The sequence below is a fragment of the Grammomys surdaster genome, unplaced genomic scaffold, assembly GCF_004785775.1.
Source record: "Grammomys surdaster isolate TR1022 unplaced genomic scaffold, NIH_TR_1.0 363, whole genome shotgun sequence".
Classification (NCBI taxonomy): domain Eukaryota; kingdom Metazoa; phylum Chordata; class Mammalia; order Rodentia; family Muridae; genus Grammomys; species Grammomys surdaster.
The window spans coordinates 2,641,835-2,666,711 of NW_021604782.1; the positions used below are offsets into that span (position 1 = coordinate 2,641,835).

Sequence of the window (24,877 nt, forward strand, 5' to 3'; positions counted from 1 at the left end):
GGGCCAGTAACGCGCGAGGCCCAGACCAGGAAGTGGTGCTGCCCGGAGCATGCCTGAAACGATGCCAGCTCGTTCTATCTGCATTTTCACTTTCCACGCCCGCAACGGTATAGAACCCTACATTCCAATGTTAAACTATTATTTTCTGTCACTATGTCGTTTTTGTGTTTTTCCTTGGGGCAAAAGATGAAGCGCTTCAGTCAGGCATATACTAGGCACCAACAGAGGGCAGACGCCTCGCAGGTGGGGTCCTTTGCTCGCGCCGAAATTCAAAGGAACAGTTCCGGCACGGTTGTTGTCTGCGGGGGATGCTGTGGCCGGTATGGTGACGTTCACCCGGTAGCTCCCGAATACAGGTCGGCTGGCCTCGCTGTCCGCCTTCGCGTCGAGTCGGAACTGTGCTGGTTCCCCTGGCCGGCCGCTTTGTGGCGGGTGCGTAGTGCGGCCCTTGGCCTGGCCTGGTGTTCAGGCGGGAGATCGGGCACCGGGGAGGGTAAGATTCCCAAGGAGGGACTTCAAGCGATAATTAGGGATGTTAACTGTTGTTCATCCTTAAGGTAAGTCGAGAAAGGCTTAGGGAAGCGAGAGAACACGGAATTTTAAAACGAGGCTGTAGAATGGGTTCACTTAGTCCTTAAGGTTCACTAACTACCCGAGTTCTGAGAATCGAGTGTTCACAGAGTTAAACGTCATATGTAGGCAAAAAGTACAGTGGAACTGAGGATGAGTTGGAAAGAAGGATGAATGCTGCTATAGAGGAAGAAGGAAAGAGAGGATGGGTGTGCGTGCTATTAGGGAGACCCAGAAGGACTCATGTAAGATGACGTTTATGCAAAGTGGTATGCAGTAAACAGTGTCCAGTCCAATGTCATCTGTGGCAAGGAGAATGAAATGAGAAATCATCAGTCGTCTCTGTTAACTACAGTATTATTATAGTGCAACACGAGCCTAGGAAAAGTGGACAGGAGTGATAAAGGTGATTTTCAAGTTGAATGGTTTAACTTCCTGGCAGTGGCTAACAGCTGAATGTTTTAAAATCTGAGCCACCTGTTTTTTGAAGAAAAAGTAGTTTGGCAGGTGTGGTTTTCCTTTACATGATTGTGTATCCTGTCATATTTACTGTGATTTAGGGTTTTTTTAATATTCCATTTATATGATCTTATTTTTGTTTTATACAGACCTGGTTTGTAGCTTGTTACTTAACAGGCTTACTAACCCAAGACAGTATAGAAAATGTATGTTAAATCAATCATTCTCGAAGGATTCAAGTCCTATGCACAAAGGACTGAAGTCAATGGTTTTGACCCCCTCTTCAATGCGATCACTGGTTTAAATGGTAGTGGAAAATCCAACATATTGGATTCCATATGCTTTCTCCTAGGCATCTCCAACCTGTCTCAGGTAAAGTGTACACTTTTTAACATGTGAAATTGTCAAGAGAATCTGCTACTCTGTGGAGACTTTGGGTTTTCTTCCTTTGCATGTTTGTACTTCATGTGAATTTGTTTGTTCTTCACATGAATTATGTTGTGTTGCAGTGCAGCCATTTAAGCAGATACTATATTGCTATTCCATCCTGTAGACAGAAAAATAGAAACAGAGGCCTTGCCTCAGGTTGGTCCTCTTAAGCTGTTGGGAGTAACACCCATACCAGCACTGTTACTTCAGGTAGTACCTGTCCTGAGTCTATACCTGCTCTTCTTGAAGGGACTCTAGCTGGCCTGTCATGGAAACATGCCTCTGGCAGCCCTTGCCTCTCTACACATTCACTCTGCCTTGCTAAAAACCATTAGATTACATTCCTAAAGCTAGCCACCGTGGTCCATTCCCTTATTTTGGCCACTTCCTCCTGCTGAGGCTGACTACCAAGGTCCAGCTATGAAAGTACTGAAGTCCAGCAATCAAAAGCCCCGTTTTGGCTCACCTAATTAAAGTGCTCAATCAAAATTAACGAATTCATCCTAACATGGTTGTTTCCCCTTTATGTATATAAAGTGCTATTTGTCTGTGGACCACAGCTGTCTCCTGTCTATCCAGAGGCAGTCCTTTGTTGTCTCTACCCCCAACCCCAGGATAAATACCCCTTTCCCCTCTCCCTCATCCCATTCCCCCTTCTCCCTTACTCTTCCTTTATCTCGCATCTTTGTCTCTTATTCCCTTCCTTGCTCAGAACATTGTCTTGGGATGTCTTGAGCCAATACTGGTCCTTTCCCTTCTGCTTGTAGTGCCCTTTTAGAGTGAACTAATGGATGGGATGGCTAGAGAAGTCCAGAGACAGTACTTCCTTGATTATTGCAAATTAACTTTTGCTAAGTCAGTAGAATTCAGAACAGAAACAAAGCTATTGAAAAAAAAGCACATATTATAAATTATTGTCTGTAGTCCTTGCTTTGCTTGCTTATGGATATGACTACCGGTTTTTACTTTACACAGGTTGGTTTTCCAGAGCAAGACATACAGTATTAATCCTGCTCTTGTACAATATGATGCTTTGTCAGTGAACTTTCCTTTCCCTCTTTAATTATAGGTGCGGGCTTCAAATTTACAAGATCTAGTTTATAAAAATGGACAGGCTGGAATTACCAAAGCCTCTGTCTCAATCACTTTTGATAATTCTGATAAAAAGCAGAGTCCGTTAGGATTTGAAGCTCATGATGAAATCACAGTGACAAGGCAGGTAAGCAGCTGTCAAAAATATCTGTTATGTGACATTGTTTCTTGGGAGATCTGCTCACCAGATAGGAAACCAACAACAGACCAAAGTATCTTCTTTACTCCTCCACTTCCTAGGGGAAGTCAGCTTTTATTGCTTGCCCTCATAGGAAGGCACCTAGTGAATCTGGTTAGTTTCAAGGACATCCTAAAGCTATCTTGAGTTGTTTGTTTGTTTACTTTTGTTCTGTTCAAACTTCCCAGGTAAATGGAGCATTTCAATCTTGGAAGATACAGCAGTGGATCTCAACCTGGAGGTCAAATGACCCTTTCGTGGGGTCACCTAAGACCATGGGAAAACAAAAATATTCACATTATAATTCACAACAATAGCAGAATAACAGTTATGAAGTAACAACAAAAATAATGTTATGGTGGGGGGGGTGAGTCATCACAACCCAAGTAGCAGTATTAGAGGGTAGCAGCATTAGTAAGGCTGAGGACCACTGAGTTAGAGTTTCTCTTCAAGGCAGCTCAGCCGACCCCAGCATCTTTCAAGCAGTTGCTGGTTTGCAGCTAACTTACTTGAGAATATCTCTTAACAGTACTTCTTCCATAAGCGTAATGGGGTGTGGGAGTGGACAGTAAGTCTGGTCAGTTCCAGGGATTTCCTGAAGGTTTTAAATGGTTTACCTCCTGAATTTTAAGGAGCTTTTCTGTAGGATGAAACATTTCACCTCCTTTTAGAAATAATACCCTGAGTCTGAAATTACTTCTCACCAAGAAATAATGTTGTCTCTTGGAGGAAATTGGTATATAATACCTTGCAAACTTTTCAGATCTACTGTGTATGGCAGTATGGCTCAGTAAAAAGAATACTGACTAGAATCTGTTAGAATATTTATCATATAGAGTCTTGGACTACTGTATAATGTTGCTTTAGTCAATAATGAAGTGTGTACTTGGCTCATAAGCTATGTCATCTTTAAGAGAAGTGAAAGAAGTGGTGATAGTCTTCCTTTTCATGTAAGCACTAAGCTGTGATTAGAACTTAAGCTGTGCCACGTTTAACTGTCTTTGCTGGGAGTACCTCCTGTTACCTCAGATCTTGCATTCTAGTCCGGTTTTGTAAAGAGGTTAGTAAAAACTAATATTAAATTCAGCAGAACTCTGCAAACTTAAAGTTTTATGCATTAATCTTGGGTCTCTTGAAACTTCCAAGATGAAATCTGATTTTTCTGTGTATTTCACTATTTGAGTTGTCTGCAGGTCTAAATATTTTAACCTTACCAGGGCTTTCACTGAGCTTATTTCCACTTCTTCATTTGCCTAATCACACCAAGTATGCAGCCTCTCTATTCCCTTCCCCTCAAACACATAACATTTTCTTTGAGCTATGTGGCCTCAGGTTTAGAGTGACAAAAAGGGCTAGTGAAAACAGGTATGAACAAACCTAGCGTTGCTTCATTTAGGCACTCTCCTAGCTCTCAGGCTGTCATCTCAGTATGCATCATAGGACTTGCTACTGCTCTGAACTCTGTTATGCGCCATTACTTAGCTTCATTACTGCTATTTCTTTTAAACTTACTTTGTTAGTCCTTAATTGTTTTTCTTATATCAATGTTTTCTGCCTCTCAGTTTTATTTTTATTAATTTTATTAATTTTGTTTTTAAAAGTAGAATTTATATCATTATATGTTAACTATATAATTAATTCATTGTATAATTAAATTAACTGTAAGTGTAAAACTAATTCTAAAATTTATACTAATTTTATAAATTCTGTTAAGTCTTACTTTTTATCTTAGCTTGTTAATATAGGCTTTCTCCTATATTTTATCAAGCTTCTGATTTTATTTACTTGGATAGATCAGGACAGAATTCACCTCTTTGTTTTTAGATAGCCATAAACAGCTACTTTTTCGAGGTTGTCTGTATCCATATTTAATGTACATATTTTTTTCTCTGTTAGGAGTCTGTAATTCTTACCAAAATTTTTTGAACAAATTCCTTGTTTTATTTAAGGATATGCCTCCCAAGCTACTAATCCTGACAAGAAAATAAATTAACTTTATTAAGCATTTACTAATTACTGATTATTGGATGCAGTGAGCTAAGTCTTTCAGACTCTGATAGATGGGGCAGTCATACCCTAAATGGTAGTTGTGGAATTACTGTAAACTCTAAACAAGACAAGTTCTAGAATGTGACAGTGATCCCAAGCTGAATTACTGTCACTCTCTCTCTTTGAACTTGTCAAATGTCATTTAATGAACTTCATTTAGAGTTTTGTCAAGAATTCATATCAAAATGCACATGACTTTACCTTTTAGTATCTCCTGTTCTCATTGGAAAGACAAATAATAACTTCTAAGGTGGTCAGTTTCAGAACATGATCAGGAAAGAAAAATGCATTGTATACATACTGGAAAAATGAAGTTAGATGAGAACTGAGATACTTAGTCCAATGCAGGTCAGGAGGCTTATGCATAATTACGTTAACTAGTTAGTGACGGTACCTGAGTTGTCCTAACACAAATCAGTATCCTTTTTTGACTATGTCATATCTACTATTATTCCATTTCGGGTGTACTGTTAGTTATACAGAGTAGTGCAAATTAATAGACTAATTTATTATTTTGGTACAAAGTGTTTCTGTATCTTTAAAGTTTTTGAAATGCTTCCTTTTTAGGTGGTTATTGGTGGCAGAAATAAATACTTAATCAATGGAGTGAATGCCAACAACACCAGAGTCCAGGATCTCTTTTGTTCTGTGGGCCTGAATGTGAACAACCCTCACTTTCTCATCATGCAGGTATCTTGTTGGCATCATTTTGTGTCTTAGTTTTATGACCTGTTATCTTTAGTTTATTACATAAGAGGACTGTGAAATTTTTCTTTATATCTATTTCCATTTTTATTTGCATTTTCTGAATTTCTGCTATTATGTGTTTTGGTTGCAGATTTTTTTTTTAAGTGAAGCCAATATGTACTAAGTTAGGGGGGAAAAGTCATGTGCCAGACTTTTATAGTTGACAAAATCACACACCACCTCTAACCCCGAAAAAAAGGCAGGAGGAAAGATTTTTCCTTATAGTTTCCAATTCTTGCTCATTGTTGAGCAGCTCTGCTGCTGTGTGCCTGAGGTGAGGCTGAAGCCCCACAGCTGAACAGCATGGCAGAGTAAAGCTGCCCACTCACTGCTCGGGGTCCAAGACACAGCAAGAGTAAGACAGATGTGCCTTTAAAACCCAGTTCTCCGGTGAGACTGCCACATTCCCTAATTTCTAGCCTTTTAACATCCCAATGATTAATGCAATCAATAAATGCATCAGTCATTAGACTATTGATTAGGTCAGAGTTCTCGTGATCCAGTCATGTCCCTACAGCCTCATCTCTGTATGTTTCATTGAGGATGATGTCTTTCACTCATGAACCCTGAAGGGGAATACTTGATATCAAAACCATAGAATTGTTACCTTATTTTAAATGATCCGTTTTAAAACATTTTAATATTTCAAGAATAAACTGAAAACTGTCCTTCCAAGACTTAAGTAGATATAAAGTAATATACTGTTAATAAATAAATAAAGCACAGTATTATTTTATCTGGTTCATCTAACCCTGAAGAGAATTAAAGCAGGAGTCAAAGCCAGGATCTTGTTGGGACCATGAATTTGTCTACTTTATGTTGCTATAAGGAACAGCACGGACTGGATGCTTTCTAAGCAACAGAATTTTTTGTCAATTTGATTTTGTCAGTTCATGGCTATCATTGCAGACAATGAACATGACACAGGTGTGTCAAGGGGAGAAGAATAAAGGATGAAGTATGGCTGAACTCACTTTATTAGGTGTTTAGTTTAGTCAACAACAAACTACTCTGTATATCATTAATCTCCTCACTAAGCAACTGTCACTAAGTCCCTCTCAACATTGTCCCATTGTTGATTAAGTCCCTAACATGAATTATGAGGGACATAGCCAAACTAACTAAAATAAAAATGAATTCACTATAGTCTGGCTTCAAAGCTAACAGCTTACTTTCAAGTGATTCTGAATTGTGACTTGTAATCTGAGGCCTGAGTAGATTGGTTTTGGAAGTGGATGTAGTTGATGATTTCCTGCCACTGAGCAAAATAGTTTCACTGACCTGGAATCAGGTGATCTGCTTTCTGAAGCTATATTTGCAGTGTTAAAACAAACAAACAAACAAAAACCAAGAAATACTTAGTAAGCTCACATGTCTATTTTAAAATCCCTTCTGTTTTTATTACTGATCCTCTCAAAAATGTCCTGAGGTAAACTTGTGGAATTTGTATCATTATCCTTTGTATCATTTAATAACTTAATTTGTGTCACACCAATGAATAACAGCTGCTTCCACTTAAACATTGAATGTCCAACTTAGGTGACATTTTCTATAGCTCATTGTAGTTATATTAAATTTGTTGTTTTCTTTTTAGGGCAGAATTACAAAAGTACTAAATATGAAACCACCAGAGGTAAGTGTACTGACAGTGATTAGAAAATAGCTTCACATTTAACACTGTGTCTGTAGTTAACAGATCTATACTGTAGATAGCAGCCTAGCTAGCTAGTATTCTTTCTATGTTGGAATGGATTGCCAAGGAAGGTAGAAAACCAATGCATATGAAGTTACTTTCTTTTCTAGAAGACATTACATGAAACAAAGAACTTTCGAGTACCTTGAAAGTAGTTGATATGATCAAGTGAATTTTTTATTTTTACTCTCGTTATTGAAAAGAGCTAAAGAGAGTGTAATTGACCTTATTACTGTATTTTAATAAGGTCAAGTTTACTTACACTCAGGTACTACCTTAGTGAAAAATTGTTAATTTAAAACTTGGCTAACATGTACAAATTATAATGGATTCAGAGGGGAAAATTTTTTTTTCTATAGCAGTAGTTCTCAACCTGTGGGTAACAACCCCCTTTTGATGGTCAAATGACCCTTTCACAGGGGTCACATATCAGATACCCTGCATATCAGATATTTATATTACTATTCATAATAGTAGCAAAATTATAGCTATGAAACAGCAGTGAAAATAATTTTATGGTTGTGGGTCACCACAAATAAGGAACTGTATTAAGGGGTCATAGCATTAGGAAGGTTGAGAAGACTGTTCTAGAGATTGGGGTTGAAGAATAGAAGTTGTTTTAACAGGTGTTGGCATGCATTTGCATTGCTTTGTTTAGTCATTAGAGATGGTGTAAGACATTCTGTGTAGGGAAATGGAAGTATAAAGAAAGTTACTTGTTATAACTCTTAATGCATGTACCATAGTCAGTAAGCAAATATGCCTTGCTTCAGCCTTGGAATAAAATACTGAAGTCTAATGTAAAACAGTTTTAAGAGCAAACTTTAAAAATAGAAGTTGAATGGGGCTACTTTCTTTTTTTTTATTGCCTTTTTTTAGACTTCTATTTGAAGGAAAATAAGAATTAGCAGCTTTAATTTTAGATATAAACATTGGTAAATTAGTGTAGCAGGCTTGATTCAGGAACAATAGTGAAGCTATAAATATTAAATGTCATGCTCATATATATTTTAATCTGGTTAACTTTTATCATATGGTATATGTTACATAGTGAAGTTTTGTTGAGGTCAATGTATTGATATACTTTATGTTAAATTCCAGTGAGACAATTGTTTTGAATTCTTAATACAATTACTATTCCAGATATTATCCATGATTGAAGAAGCTGCTGGAACCAGGATGTACGAGTACAAAAAAATAGCTGCCCAGAAAACTATAGAAAAAAAGGAAGCTAAGCTGAAAGAAATAAAAACGGTAATTAAAAAACATGAAGCAGTTTGGAAGAAGAGACTTGCATTTGGAGTTTTATGCTGTAAATCAAGAAAATGTTTCTCTTCTCAGTTGTTTTCCATGTCTTAAAAAAATGGACGCTTAGATGTGTTTTGTCTTGGTACCTGATTTACTGAAAATATTGGCTTTCTTTTGTATTTTAGATACTGGAAGAAGAGATTACTCCAACGATTCAAAAATTAAAAGAGGTATACACTATATCTTTGATATATAGTTGGAATTGTTCTCAGAATTAGTGACAGATCCTTCGTTATACAAGTACTGATGAAGTATCTACCATTTCTTGGCAATTTTTCTGTGATATGAAATGCATTCAAATTAGTACTCTCTAATCCAGCCTTCTCCTTGCAGTGGATATGTATTTCTTCTGTTAAATCATAATGATATTAGAGTATCGTCTTCATAACCTTAGAAATGTTAATGACAGATTGTAATACTTTATTGAAGAGTCGCAAATCCAGTTTTGCTGTATAGTTAGTATTGACTAGGACATTTTAAAAGATAGAACTCAACATTGATTCTTGTCAGAGTGAATTCCTAGTATAATAGTAGCTATCACAGTAATTATCACAGTTCATGTACAACATTTTATGGTAGGATTGGGTTTTCTATATATTATTTGCAACCCCAGGCATCTTAAAACTTGGCAATATTGGAATGTTTGTAAAACATTTTTTTCCCACTTAAGACTTACTAACTGCTCGTTAAAATTTGGTATTCCTTTACTCTTAATAGTCTAGGTAATTTGGAAAGGCTGAAAAACTGGCAAATTGTAAATGATTTTAAGCCTTGCCTTCAGATCCCTTTTTTGTCATATTCTTTGTAAATCTGTGGCAGGGAGAGGCAGTGAAGCTACTGTGAAGTTTTCTTATCTGCAGCTTACAGAGTTCAGTTGCTCTGTTGCTTCTGTGGTCCTTATGTGAATCAGCTTTACTAATGTGGGCCAGGTGGTTGTTGTACTTGGAAGTTCTGTAGGTATCATAGTAATGCTATTGCCAGTATGTTCAATAATGTGTCCTGGTGGGTACGTGCACTTTGTAGACTGCTACTGCCAGTATATGAACCGTGGAACACATTTCCTTGTTAAATAGACTGCTTGGTCGTATTTTACATGCACGCACGCACACACACACACACACACACACACACACACACACACAAAGGCATTATAGAATTCTATACAGATGGTATAATGTTGTCTTAAAAGCTAGAGTTCTGAAGTTACAATTTCTAAAAAGTTTTAAATAACATCCTTAATGACAAAAAAATATCAGATCATATAAAGAGATATTGATCTAAGTTTGCTAGAGTGAGGTTCTCCCTAAATTTGTTTTAAAAGTATGAATTGTAATCACTCTTTATTGTGACTTTTCTTTCAGGAAAGATCTTCTTACTTGGAGTACCAAAAAGTAATGCGAGAGATAGAGCATCTGAGTCGTTTATATATTGCCTATCAGTTTTTGCTGGCCGAAGATACCAAGGAACGCTCAGCTGGGGAGCTAAAGGAAATGCAGGATAAGATATTAAAGCTTCAAGAAGTACTGTCAGAGAATGAAAAAAAAATAAAGGCTCTCAACTGTGAAATAGAAGAATTGGAGAAAAGAAAAGATAAGGTCAGAACAAACAAATTAGATAAACACTCTGGAAAAGCTACTGTAACTTTAGGATTCATTGGGCAATGTTTTACCCATTGTTTTGTTAGTCAAAAAAATAATGATATATGTTGTAAAGCACATTGTAAAATCCACAGAAGAGAACTGTAACATATGTTAAAGTGATACAAATTATGTGTGTTTATTGTAGGAAACTGGAGGCATACTCCGATCTTTAGAAGATGCTTTTGCAGAAGCTCAGCGAGTTAATACTAAATCTCAAAGTGCATTTGACCTCAAGAAGAAAAACCTAGCTAGTGAAGAAGCCAAGCGCAAAATGCTAGAAAAAAACATGGCTGAGGTAAGCAAATAACATTTAATTCCAGTAACGATCATTTGTCTATATTGTTCATATTTAATGTCAGCTACGTGGTAAATTTAGTTGTTTGAGTCAGAAATACAAAATTGAGGAAAAATAATTAAAAAAAAAAATCTCTGCCTTTTGGGTCCAGTTGGGGAAATGCTGAAGTAAGTAAACAGATAGTTAGTGTACAGTGATACTGATGTGGATAAAAAATTAAGTGGGAATAAAGAAGAGATATAAGGAAGTTGTGCCCATAAGTGTTCTGAAGGCCAAGCGAGATCCTGATTACAGTACAGAAAAATAGATGAGTAAGTCTGAATGATTTCTTCCTTATTGAGGCTAGATTCTAACTTCCTAGCACACACTACTCAAACATCCTTTGTAGTTCAAGATGATCTTGAACTTCTGATCTCCTGACTATACCTCCCAACTGCTAGGATTACAGGCCTATGCTGTCATGCCTAGTTCATGCTAGGCAGAACTCCACCAGCAAAGCTGCATCTGGTAACCCCTACTTTCCCTCCTCATTTTGTTTATATTTTTTAAAGACCCTTACTTTGTACTCCAGTCTGTTCTGGAATTCCCTGTGTACTGTACACCGATGTGATTCTCCTACATTAGACTTACCCAGTGAATAAAAATAATTCTTAAGGTATATTTCCTTGAAAAGAAAAGGATAGACATAATAACTGACTGGTAATGTAGGAGAATTTGGAGGGGCTTGGTTTTACTTGGAATAAATAGTAAAATATACTAAATAATAAAATAGACACCAGTATTAAAAATTCAGTGGTGATGGATAGAGTAACTCAGACTTCGAATCCCAACACTCAGGAGGCTGAGGTACCAGTTTGAGGTCAGCTGTGGTTTCAATATGAGACCCTGTCTTTAAAAACAAAAAGGAAGGGGAAAAGAAACATTCATGATTCAGAAACAGATGGAAGAAGGTGAGAATAGGATAGACATGAGGATAAACTTTGAGTAGGCAGCCTATCCAAGGGCTGGTAAAGGTACCTAGAAGTTAAGTGTCTAATCTCAAAGGTGGTGTGTGATAGAGCACATGAGTGTTTCAAGGATGCTCCCATTGGGTGATTGAAAGTAGACATTGCTTTAAAGTCAGGAAAACAAAATATTTTTTCACACTGTCCTATCAGATACTATTGTTATAGGTAAAATAATTATAAATATAAGCAATGGAAAGATTTTAAATAAAATGTCAAAGCATGTTGAGTATGTTTTAACAGTTCTGTCTGTGGTACTCACTAGCAGAAATCTATTGATTTTATGTTTGTTTGTTTGTTGTTTAAATTAAGGCTTAAATGTGTAGTTCTCTGCCTTGCTTTTGGCTCATTTTTCCCTTATTTTTGCTTGGTCCTTTAGCTTCAACACAGGTTTACAAGATTGTTCCATTTGCTTTCTTTCTGTTTTGTTTCCTTTTCTGTATCCTTTATTCTTGATCTGTAAATGTTTGCATGCCCCAGGATAGTGTATAGAATCTCCATCTTCTATTTACACTTGTTTCTTAGGAGAACTATCTTACTCCTGTATCTCTAAATACAGTCAATTTTAGGCTTTCAAATCGAAGCTAGGCTCAAATTTTTCCATGAACTCTGTATAACTTTTTGACTGTGTACTGGTTGTCTGGTTAGCAACTTGTTTGAAAAGAAGTCTGGTAAGACAGACAGAAAATGTATATACACAAGATATATTGTGAATCAGGGTCAAGTTTGTTAGTTAGAGAAGGTCTGCAACAGTCTAGAATTTGTGAGCTGATTTCCTCAGGCTCAGAAAAATTTCCCCAGGGGAATTTAGACTCATCTGCATCATAACTGTAGTCACAGGACTTCAGAAAGCTGCCTGCTCTGGATTTTAAATCCCAGGGTTATTTGAGCATCAATTGCTGAGGAGGACTGGAATACCAAGCTCCTCATAACTCAGAATGTTACACTTCTACAAATGCTACAGCCATTCCCTGGGACCAAACCAGAAAGGAAATTTCACTTAGTCCAGGGCCAGCTGGAAAATTGTATTGTGTTCTCTCTTGTGGCCCAGAAAAATCCCTTTAGCAAAGCCAGTACATTTCCTTTGCCTAAGGCTAACCCCAAGTCTAGAGGAGGAGATTTGTCTTCCAATAGGTTATTATACCATACCAGATTCACTGCAACATTGTTGAGCCTCAGCCAGAACACATGTAAGTAACTAGGCCCAGGAGAACCACTGCCACTTTCAAGATGATAGGAATGATCATATCTGCCTAGAGCACTAACTTGCCCCAAATCTTGGTGGTCCAAGTTCTGTTTCAAAGAATCAAAACACAAGTTGGAGGGCTGGCTTCAGAGCTTCCTCTACTTGTGTTTCAACAAGAGGTATTCCAATTATTAATGTAAAAACATAGCTCTCGTGTGTGTGTGTGTGTGTGTGTGTGTGTGTGTGTGTGTGTGTGTGTATTTGAGATGGTGGACAGGGTTTCTCTGTTCAACCTGGCTGTCCTCAAACTCATACCAGAATGGCCTCGAACTCTGTCTGTCTCTATCCTATCCAGGATTATACAGATATCTGCTATCACACCTAGTCATATCTCTCATCTTAAAGGAACAAAAAATAATTCATTCTGATGGTATTTTGAGTGATCATGGCCTGGAAACACAGATTTAGGTTACCCCAAATTCCATGTTCCTATGTGGAAAGTTTTATAGAACAAAAAAGTCATGAATCAGGACAAGTTTAATAAAATACATTGGTGAGTACAGCAGAGAGGCAGGCACTGAGATGGGGGAGTTGTTCTATAAACCCGAGATGCTATCTGAAGACATTCTTAACTCTTAGATTGGCATAAACTAAGTGTTCTGCTAAGTTAATAGCTTCTAAGAGGTTTTAAATTATTGTCATGTGATGTTAGTTCAGATACAGAACTAACCAAGGCATGGCTGTTCCAGAGGGCTAAAACTAGTCTAAGATAAAGCAATTAGTTTCCAAACCTACAAAACTCCAATCTCCATAGTATTGAAATCCCACTTGGTCCATCAGTCTCTGCAGAAACTAGTCCTTCCAGGAGTTTTCACAGCCAGCCACAGCTTCTTTTCATGAATTTTCATTCACATAATCATTTTGGCTAACAGGAAGTTTATAGCAACTCTGTTGTCTTAAATGCAGCTTTTGAGGAAATGAAGGATTCTAAAGGGTTGCCAGGACCATGACAGTGGTAAAAAGAGAAATGAGATGCCATGATCTGCTGTAGTATTATACCATTCTTTTAAGAACACTGACTCCTTTGTATGATAACAGACATAAACAGTGATTTTTACCCCTGGGTAGGTTCCTAGTATGCTTAGCATAGAGCTGCAGGCTCCTGACCTAGTGGTGCATCACATTCAGACCCCGAGACACCCCTGACATAACTAGCATACAAGATTCCATCATCTGCCAGCTCTCTGGGCATGGCATTTTGGCTATCCCAAGGTTTATGCTGGCTCTAGTCAGAATGCATGTAGGTTGAAGACACTTCTACTTCCATTACGCATATCAGACTCACAAGGTTTTAAAAGCAGTGAATATACCCTAACTTGTTCAGTGCTTCTAATGGTCCTGTTCAAAACTGGCATCTTAACTAAGAGGACCAAAAGGTATTGGACATGGGTTTCATAAATAGGTTCCACAAATGCAAACACTTATTTAGACTGGATCTAGAATACTTCCTGGACATTTTGTCCAAATGGTGTTGGCAGTCAGCCTGTTGTGATAGTGTAGTCTCCATTCCCTAAAGGCCTTGTGTTCAGATATTGTAAAAGTGGTTTGTAGCCATGTAGCTAAGAACGGCCTTAGTCATGGGTGTGTTTCACCATTCCTAGTTTATGTAGTTCTGGGGGATCAGTGTATCAGGTTTTCAATCAATACAGTTAAGTCTGTGTGATCGTGATTTGTTGAATAACCTATTGGTCCATGAGACATTTATGTGGCATGATGTTAGTCTGTCCTACTGCTGTAGCATCAATCCTTACCTGTGAGGTAACATACCTGCTCAGACAGAAATGGTGTCCTGTTCCATAGCAGCCAAAATGACAATGTAAATAATATGTTCTGCAGTGGGACCTAAGGTCACCGATACCCAAATGTCCCAAAAGACCCTCCTCAGAACAGAAGCACTGTAGCTCACTGCAGTCATCTTACAATCTGATGTCATCTTAATTTTCTCCCTAAGAAAGCCCTGCAAAGTGAATTCATTTCTTTTTTGTCCCTTGTCTTGACAGGAGTAGTAATGTTAGTGTCTACTGTCTTAGTCTCTTTTCCTATTGCTCTTTATAGAATATCTTGAGAAAGCAACCTAGAGGAGAAAATTGTCGAAGGATTTATTGGCTGCTCACATTGCACTCAGTCATGAAGCAAATCCTGATGAATGCTTGTGCTCACCTCGAATGCTTGTGCTCACCTCACTTTCTGGTTCAGAATACCAGCTCAGGGAATGGTGCCACCCTCGGTGGGTGGGCATTCCTACCTCAGTTAACCTTGTCAAGATACAGGCACATGCAGAGACTATCTGTCAGGTGGCTAATTCTCATCAGATTGATAATTGAGATAAAAAATCAAGTAGTATCCCTTTATCAAAGAGATATCTTAGCTGGGTTGCAAAAATCTTTCTTAGCCTTTCCCTATCTTTCCTCTAGATAGTCTGTTTTTCTTAAGTCCTATACTGTGTATTGCTTCCCTCCCAGATGGCTCGGGGCCTAACAACCTACTTCTTAAGAGTTCTAACACTTGAGATAAGAAATTACATGTTTCCCCAAAATTTGATCTTAGGCTGAACTCCCACCCTGCATCAGATGTGTATAGCATCTGGAGAGAGTAACCGAGTTCAAATTTACTCTGTCTTTCTCCCTAAATTGTCAGGCCATGTATCTGTGTCCACAAACTGAGACACGTCTGTTCTGTACTGTGTATCAGGGGCTAAGGCCATTTTGGCTTTTTCAGTAAACCAAACTGGATCCCTGGTATTGTGAAACATTCTTATTCACTGCACTGGTTACCAGACTGGCTGAATCAACATCACTCAGCAAGTTATGGGAATCAGATCTATAGCTTACATGTAGGTGGTAATTATGTAGAAGCCTGGGTTATATTGTGGGCTATTTACCTGACCTTGGAAAGTTGTCATGAGTGGATGGAGTCTGTCCATTTGACCTGCTGAGGGATACCAGGAAACATTCTGATCAGTGATCACTGGAATGAAATGGGATGTACCTATAGTGATGCTAAAGACTGTGTTAAAGCATTACAGGATATCATGTTTCTGGGGAGGAGAGGGGACTAGAACACAGGCTTAGGAAGTTAGCATTGCCAACACATTCTGCAGTTACTTTTAAGAACTTCATCTAAACAGGGGGAAATGAACTAGGTCAATCAAAGCCATCTGAGGAATAGTCTTTTAGTTATATTTTTATTTTCCAACTACTTAATATTTTTACCTGAGGGACTAACAAAGTATATAAACTTAACACATCCACCATGGAAGCCATAAATTTTTCCCACCAATGCTGAATTGTCCACATCAGTCAGTGGAACCACTATTCTCCTTGTTATTTAGGCCCGAAAGCCTAGAGTTGTTTGTGAGCTCACATCCATCACTGCAAGCTCATTGGAGCTATTACCTCCCATTAGGGCTATTGCAGTACTGGCTTAGTAGTTGCCCGACTTACTCTAGCCATTCTATAATTTGTTCTCTATAGAGAATAAAATGTAAATTTGCTTATGTCACAGTTTATTTCACAGTCAGTGTTGATTAAATCAGTGTTGATCATAGCCTCCTGTGTGCTTTGTACTGACTTCTGGCTCCTTTTATAGTCTTGCTCTAAGTGTTCCAACCAGAGTTCCTCAAAGCCCTGTCACCAAGAACATGCTGATGGTTTATATGCTCAGTCTTCAGCCATACTTCTCAAAAACCTCGTCATCCAGGTTTCCCTTTATTCCTAAAATGGTGCCTTCCACTACTTGGTGTCTCCTGACCCTGATTTATTTTATCATGTTTTCCACTGTAGAATACAGACTCCCTACACATACGTTTTTAATCTATTTAATATCTTGGGACAGTATCTAGTGTATAGTAAACGTTAGTAAATATTAGATGAATCTCAATCAAGTGGTTCAAAGTACCTGGCCACCTTCATGTAAATAAGAATTTTTTTTCCCTTTAATATTTGGTATCTAGTCTCACATCAGATACCTGATAAATATTACTTAAAAGGTGTTAAGTATTAGTAATACTTTGTAATGCTTGAATCTTAATGCTACTTTATAAAAAAAAATTTTATGTTTTCTTCATCCTAAAACATTTTAAGTGTGACATAAGGAGACTATCATTTTACTTTTATAGATTTCAGAACTGATTTTTTAAGTTTCCTTAAGAAATTTGTTTAAATCTATAGTAACTTTATCCCGTTTTCTCTTTGATTTTACTATCCCATTTGGAATGAAAATACTGAATTATACAGGTGTAACATCCCCAAAACACCCTGTTTCAAAGTGAGAATTCAATATTCAAAGTTAGGATGGTTAAATTTTTTTTACTATGCCCCCTCAAAATTATGAAAATTAATAACAGAGTAAGTTGAAAATTGTTTTCTAAAATACCCTTTCACTTTGACATTCTTCCTAAAGGACTCTAAAGCATTAGCAGCAAAGGAAAAAGAAGTTAAAAAGATAACAGATGGACTGCATGGCCTTCAAGAAGCAAGTAATAAAGATGCCGAGACTTTGGCTGCTGCACAGCAGCACTTCAATGCTGTTTCTGCTGGCTTGTCCAGTAATGAAGATGGAGCGGAGGCAACGCTGGCTGGTCAGATGATAGTCTGTAAAAACGATATCAGCAAAGCTCAGACTGAGGCCAAGCAGGTAATTACAGATACTAAGCATGGTGTGGTAGGTGCTGCTGTATGTAAACCCTAGTCTCTACTATTAGTTCGTTGTTGTATATTGATAATGTTGACTGTCAAGAGCTGTAATGCAGTACGTCGTTTGCTCAGCCTGTAGCAGTGCTTGTGACTACACGTGTATATATGCTTTTTATGCAGTAAAGTGCCAACTTTAAAATATTTACATGGAAGCATTTATATGTTTATTAATTAATCCTAATCACTTAAAAATGTATTTTCAACTTCATTCAGAATTGATAGGCATAAAGTTTGTAAAAGCTCAGTACTGCAAAAGTTTTAAATTACTGTTTTTAATTAACTTACTTTGAAGGAAATGGGAAAAACTAATCATTCACCATTCAATATAGGGCAGCGATACCTTGAGGATAAAAGTATGGCTTTAAGAAGCAGTGTTCACTTGTATAAATTCATAAGAGTAAAAATTGTCACCTTTGGACATGAGATTTGTGGCATTGAATTTCTGTCAGCTTAGCTTCCCTTTTCTGTATTGTCTTGTTTTCTCATCACTCAATGCAACTTCTTTGCTGTGGAGAGATGGGATTCACAAAGACAGGTGAATAAAGTTAAAAAAGGCATGAGATGAAAAGGAAGAAAATAAAAATAGTGATGTGCCACTGTCTGGTGTATGGTTAACTAGCTACTGGAATCGTTCTTTCAGGAAATTTCTTAACTTTGTTAATATGTCATACTTGATGCTAAAGGCTGACTATTTAATACAGAATAAAGTACTAATTCATTTATATTAATATTTTTAAGACAAAAATACAGACAAATACTTTTTTTTAATATCAGTCTAGGATACTATGCAATTACATTTTTAATTCTGATGTCTCTGCATTAAATCAATTTGAATCTTGGTTTACTTACTACCACTATTGTTACATTTGTCCGTCACAGGCCCAGATGAAGTTGAAGCATGCCCAACAAGAACTAAAGACTAAACAAGCAGAAGTTAGGAAGATGGACAGTGGCTACAAGAAGGATCAAGAAGCTTTTGAAGCTGTGAAAAAAGCTAAAGAAAAACTTGAAACTGATATGAAGAAGCTAAACTACGAAGGTTTGTCTTAAATGTCCTTAAGATCAGATCTTTAGGAGGTTTTTATGTATAGAAACTAAAAAAGGAAATGAATAAGCATGATTTTACCTATTCATTAGAGAAGTACTCATAAATGCAGTCATAAAATTATCTAAAATAATCCTGTAAATTTTTGATATCTTATTTAATCACTTGAATGCTTAAAACTGGCATTTGTCTCTTTTCACTTATAATTTCATATGTTGTTTCTTGGATTGAAAATGATATGATTTTGATGTTGGAAACATGTCCATTTAATACTTCATAGGAGTTTTATGGTAAACAGCCTTTTATTTAATACTAGCTAGAAGTTTTTATTTACAGTCTGCTTGGAGTACTTGATAGAGGTGGAGGATCTACTTTTCTTAAGTGGTAATGTTTTTCAGACCTGGTTTCAAACTACTTATGATTTACTTTTCAGAAAACAAAGAGGAAAGGCTTTTGGAAAAGCACAGGCAGCTGTCTCGTGACATCAATAATCTAAAAGGAACATATGAAGCTCTCTTAGCCAAATTTCCCAATCTTCGATTTGCATACAAGTAAGAGATGTAAACCTCACATGTTAAACAGTACTAGCACTATTTATTTTTATGTAAGCTGAAAGGCAATATGAAAACTTTTCACAAAAAGATTTTTAAGTTGCATTTTTGCTTAAATATTAATTGATTAATTGAAATATATGAAATGTTGTGTGGCGAGTTCTTCTGAAAGTAACAGATACTAGTATCTTTAATTTTAAATCAAATGGAGTGATTGATTTAGTCTCAGTTCAAACTACCTTCAAAGTTATTCTGCCATTACTCTTGCATTTCCTGATTTGTTTTACTACATGGGACTCTTAAGACAGTCATTTTTCATCTGTTTTCAGTAGCAATATTAAACATTGAATCCTGGGTATCAGGAATGTGAGGGAAGTACCCAACTACTGAACTACCACTACTGCTTTGTTAGGACTGACTTAGCCAAAGTTATGTGTTAGATTAGAACACCAAAGTTGTTCCATTACATTGAAAATTTGCAGAAAGGGACTGGAGAGATGGCACAGTTGTTAAGGGCACACAGTGCTTGCTCTTTCAGAGGACGCAAGGTCAGTTTTCATCATCTACATCGGGTGGCTTACCCTTAGTCCAACTCTTGGGGACCCAACACCCTCTTGTGGGCTCCACAAGGAACTACACTCACATGCATTTACCCCACACAGGACACCTGCATGCACATAATTAAAGGTAAACAAAATAAGACTTACAAGGTCCTGAGCGACCCTCAGAGTTTCAGGAGCAATACATCTGGCTGAAATCTTATTGAGAGGAATTATTGTGTATCGACTGAAATATTTTAGTTGCAATTCAGAAAATAACTGACATTTTCTAACTATTCTAATTCATTTGTTTGGAGCTCTTAACTAGGGTAGTACAATATTTATCTAATATTAATTTTGGTAACTTCTCTATTTTTAGGGACCCGGAGAAAAACTGGAATCGAAATTGTGTGAAAGGACTTGTAGCTTCTCTGATAAGTGTGAAAGATAATTCTGCAGCCACAGCTCTGGAATTGGTGGCTGGTGAACGACTCTACAATGTTGTAGTAGACACAGAGGTAAGTAAGTGGATTTTAATTAAAGAAAAATTAAAATTAATACTCTGCCTCAAAAATCATGTAATGCTAAAAAAAATCTGTGCTTTTGTCACTCTCCAATCCACTTAATCTTTTTAGTTAAATTATTTTACAAATTAAATTCTAATTTATTTTGTTTTGCTGTGCAAATTTATATTCATTTAAATTTGTAAAATAATCTGCCAGTTTTTTATTACCATAACATTGGACTTATTTACATTTTTCAGTTTTCACTGTTCTTGTTCATGTAAATTAACCTCACCACATGTGTGTGTACACACAGAAGCCACTTTATATTTCCCTTCTCTGACTGCAAACTTGTACCCCTTTCCCTGCTTCTGTGTGCTTGTTCCTCCTTGCCGTGTCTTTCCTTCTGTCTTCTCTCCATCAGCTTCTCCTTGTAAGATTCTGTATGTAGACTGCATTGTGCAGTATTTTTTTTTGACTTACTTCACTTAGCAAAATGTCTTCCAAGTTCATTTATATGCCCACAAAACATTTATTTTGTGTACTTTTAAAATCTACATTGGGAAAAACACACCACAGATACATTTGATGATGTATTCCTAAACTTATATGCATTCCATTTTAATGTTTTTAATCATCATTAGTGTTTTCTCTTACAATTTAATATGCGTGTTTTAGGTTACTGGTAAGAAACTACTAGAAAAGGGGGAATTGAAACGTCGATACACAATAATTCCTCTCAATAAGATTTCAGCCAGATGTATTGCTCCTGAAACTCTGAGGGTCGCTCAGGACCTTGTAAGTCTTATTTTGTCTTAATTAAATGTTATCTCTTTCCTTTAGCTTTGGCAAATAGTAATTTTAAGGGATATACTCATATGGAATTGTGGTCAACTGGTAAGATGGCCTCTATTGTAGTGTATCTGCTAGTAAGAAAATAGATGTGTACAAGAAATACATTTTTATTTTACCATACATTTTTATTTTTAAAAAGATTTATTGTTTGTGTTATTTAAGGATGTTTATGAATATATGCTATATGCTCTTGTCCTTGGATGCCCTAGAGCTGGAGTTACAAGCTGTCTGACTGCGTCCGAAGAACCAAACTGTCGTAGAAGAACAACCAGTGTTCTTAACAGCCTTCTCTCCAGCACCCCACTTGGGTGTCGAATGCTGATTAAAAACATGAAGCTGGGCTGGAGGGATGGCTCAGCAGTTAAGAGAACTGACTGTTCTTCCAGAGGATCCAAGTTCCATCCCCAGTACCCACATGGCAGCTCACAACTGTCTGTAACTCTAACTTCAGGGAGGTTAACACCCTCATACATACAGACATACAGGAAAACACCAATTCACATAAAAAAATCATTTTAAAGAAGAAACCAATGATGTTTCAACAAAATGATCTTCTTATTGAGCAGCTTTGTAAGGGTTTTGGGTTCAAAAGTTATGTGAAACCCAAAAATAGCATTAGTAGTTAAGACACTAAGCAGATAGTCAGTGTCTTTAGTATTATTGAGAAAATATCAATCAAAATAATTTCAAAATGCCCTTGTAGTTGAAAGTGGTTTTTGTTTGCTCGTTTTAGTTTGTGTGGTTTAATGAGTTGGAATTTTAAACACCAGCAAGGACACTTTGTCCTAGAGTTTGTAGCCAGATCTGTTAATGGTGTCTGCTGGCTCAGAAGGTTTGAGCATGGTGCTGCCATTGTTGTTTTGCTGTTGTCATAATGATGCTTAGTTTTTCTAAGAACATGGGGAAAGTTGGCCATTGTAAGCAAAGTTCACAAAGGCTGTTATTACAGTGGAGACTAGGGCTTTGCCTGTTTCTTTTATCCTTTCAGTTAGTCATTGCGTTTATTTCATGTTTTTAAGTGGCTGCTGTAGTTCATTTGAATAAAAAACCATTCACTGAAACAAATTACTAATAATTGAAACCAAACATTCTGTAACATGCTGATATAGAGATTAGTATACTTTAATTAACAGTTGTATTTGTATAGCCCATTTACATGTGCAAACTTAGTATCGCCTTCTTGAAAGAAACTTACAGTGCTTAGTAGTTTGTGTTTTGTGGTTTTGTTTTGTTTTTTTTTTTCTCAATACAAGGTTTTTCTGTGTAGCCCTGGCTGTTTTGGAACTCATTCTGTAGACCAGACTGGCTTCTAACTCAAAGATTCACCTGCCTTTGGCTTCCAAGTGCTGGAATTAAAGGGGTGAACTACCACCACCCTAATGCTCGGTATTTAAACTGTTTTAGTTGGTAATAGGTCCTTCAGTGTTAAAACTATATTTTAAATAAAAAAATATTACTAGGTATTTATATAATTTAAATATATATTGTTGCAGTTCTTACTAGTTTATATTTCAAAGAAAGTAGTGTGTCCTGTGATACATCTTTTGTTTCCCTGTAGGTTGGTCCTAACAATGTTCATGTAGCTCTTTCCTTGGTTAACTACAAACCGGAACTTCAGAAAGCAATGGAATTTGTCTTTGGAACAACATTTGTTTGTAACAATATGGATAATGCCAAAAAAGTGGCCTTTGATAAAAGGATAATGACCAGAACTGTAACCCTTGGGGGTGATGTGTTTGATCCTCATGGAACATTGAGTGGAGGTATGTTGTGTATCCACTTGTGTTAACAATTTTGTGGGAGGCTGGTGAGATGGCTCAGTGGTTAAGAGCACTGACTGCTCTCCTAGAGGTCATGAGTTCAAATCCCAGCGACCACATGGTGGCTCACAACCATCTGCAATACCATCTGCAATGAGATCTGATGCCCTCATATGGGTGTCTGAAGATAGCTACAGTGTACTTACATATAATAAATAAATAAACAAACAAACAATTTTGTGGTAAATAGTTTGTAGAACTACAATAGAAAAACCTCTGAAATGGTTTTTCTCTCTATTTTCCAGTTGCCTTTTATAGTATAGAATAGTGCCAAAGCCCTCAAATGGCTTATGATCCACTATCATGGTTCAGCTCAGTAGCTCATTCCTCTAAAGTCTAGTCCTGTTTGTTCTTAGACTAGTCCAGTCACTGGGATAGTGTCTTAGGGTTTCACTGCTGTGAAGAGACACTATGACCAAGGCAACTCTTAAAAGGACAACATTTAATTGGGGCTGGCTTACAGGTTAAGAGGTTCAGTCGATTATCATCAAGGCAGGAACATGGCAGTATCCAGGCAGACATAGTACAGGAGGAGCTGAGAGTTCTACATCTTTATCTGAGGGCTTCTAGGAGAATACTGGCTTCTAGGCAACTAGGACTAGGGTCTTAAAGCCCACACCCTCAGTGACACACCTACTCCAGCAAGTCCATAGCTCCTAATAGTACCACTCCCTGGGCCAAGCATTCAAACCATCACAGGTACTGATGGGAATTGGAGCTTGCTTATACATACTTTCTGCTCAGTTAAAGTCACAAAGGTTAATTTTTACTTTGTAAGTTCTGAGCCTAACTACCCATTTTCTCAAGAAATTGAATAACTCACTTTCCAGTGTACTGTTGACCCATGTTGAATCTTAAAGTGGTGCCTTAATGAATTGAAAACAATGATTATCCTCTAATACTCTGGCATAATAATATAATAACAATAAATAATATTTATTCTGTACCAGGAAATATTGAAGACAGTGTTATCTTGAGTACGGTATCCATTAGCCACATGTGACTCTTCACAGTTGATAAAATGAGAGTAATTTTTTTACATGTGCTAGCTACTTTTCAGTGTCCTAAAACAAATAGTAAACTGGTAATCGGATAGTAATTGTATAGGGAATTTTGTAAAGCCCCATTCTATGAGTCTTATGAATACATAAATATGAATTTATATATTATGAATTTGTGAATACATAAATAATCCTTATAGTAACTTTAAGATGGGAATATAATAGAATATTTATCAGAATATAATCAGGATATCTCTGATATTCAGTTGCAGAAATTAAAAACCACTACTTAAGTAACTTAGTAATTTGCACAAGTTTGGAGTTGGAATCCCAGCAGTCTGGTTGTAGCTTGCATTCTTAATCTAATTTAATATCTTTTAACATGTTCATTTGTAAGAATTGCTGTTATTTATGTATATGATGATATGTGTGTGTTTATGTGTGTGGTTGTCCTCAGAAGCCAGAGTCTGGCATCAGATCTGGAGCATGTAGTTACTTGTGAGCTCGCCAACTCGGCTGGGTCATGTGAATAAGCGGAAACACTCTTAGCTACTGAGCCATTTCTCCAGCCCAAGACTTAGTGTCTTTGTAGGTCAGTTGTATTAATTAAGTGATCAAGTGTCACACTCCTAAAACATTATCAAATGAGTACTGTCTGCATGGAAGACAATAATGTAAAGCAGAAGAAATTCTTAAGAGTTTATTGTTTCAGATGTGCTTGGAATTTCTGTGTAAGCAGTGGCATATATATGATACTGTATTTTATTAGTTCTAATGGCATCATTAACGTTCGCATCGTTCCATCCAAGCTACAGAGCTTCCTTGTTCACATAGTATTTCAAGCTGTTACTGCCTGATGAGTGTCTTCACTTGTACAGTATGTGAAAACAGTTGATTCTAATGGTTTTACTGCATCTTCTCGAGAGTGAGGCCAAGTTATGAGGTAGTAACATAACAGCTCTGCTTGCTTGAACTAGTTTATTTCATTTGTTTATGTTACATACACTGCAGGTCATTTGGCTCTGCTCCCTATTCTCATACTGTAACTCATTCTGAAGAATTCCTCTTTTCAGCATGTTTTCCTTAAGTCAAATGGTAAATTATATACGAATGTTCAAGGGTTAGGTTTCTTTCATTGGACAGAATAAATCATATGGCC

General features: G+C 36.9%; 1 protein-coding gene across 1 annotated transcript in view; it reads left to right on the forward strand.

Moving 5' to 3' along the window:
* Nucleotides 1–291: 291 nt before the first annotated feature.
* Smc2 (structural maintenance of chromosomes 2) overlaps nt 292–24,877 on the forward strand; it is a 46,853-nt gene continuing 22,267 nt past the window's right edge. Inside the window, exons 1-15 of the mRNA XM_028779987.1 lie at nt 292–432; nt 1,179–1,401; nt 2,528–2,677; nt 5,345–5,467; nt 7,119–7,157; nt 8,361–8,471; nt 8,651–8,695; nt 9,887–10,120; nt 10,311–10,460; nt 17,112–17,345; nt 18,284–18,443; nt 18,883–19,000; nt 19,919–20,057; nt 20,721–20,840; nt 22,456–22,660. Coding sequence (XP_028635820.1) covers nt 1,234–1,401; nt 2,528–2,677; nt 5,345–5,467; nt 7,119–7,157; nt 8,361–8,471; nt 8,651–8,695; nt 9,887–10,120; nt 10,311–10,460; nt 17,112–17,345; nt 18,284–18,443; nt 18,883–19,000; nt 19,919–20,057; nt 20,721–20,840; nt 22,456–22,660 — 1,996 coding nt within the window. The 5' untranslated portion in view covers nt 292–432; nt 1,179–1,233. The remainder of the gene's footprint in view (nt 433–1,178; nt 1,402–2,527; nt 2,678–5,344; nt 5,468–7,118; nt 7,158–8,360; nt 8,472–8,650; nt 8,696–9,886; nt 10,121–10,310; nt 10,461–17,111; nt 17,346–18,283; nt 18,444–18,882; nt 19,001–19,918; nt 20,058–20,720; nt 20,841–22,455; nt 22,661–24,877) is intronic.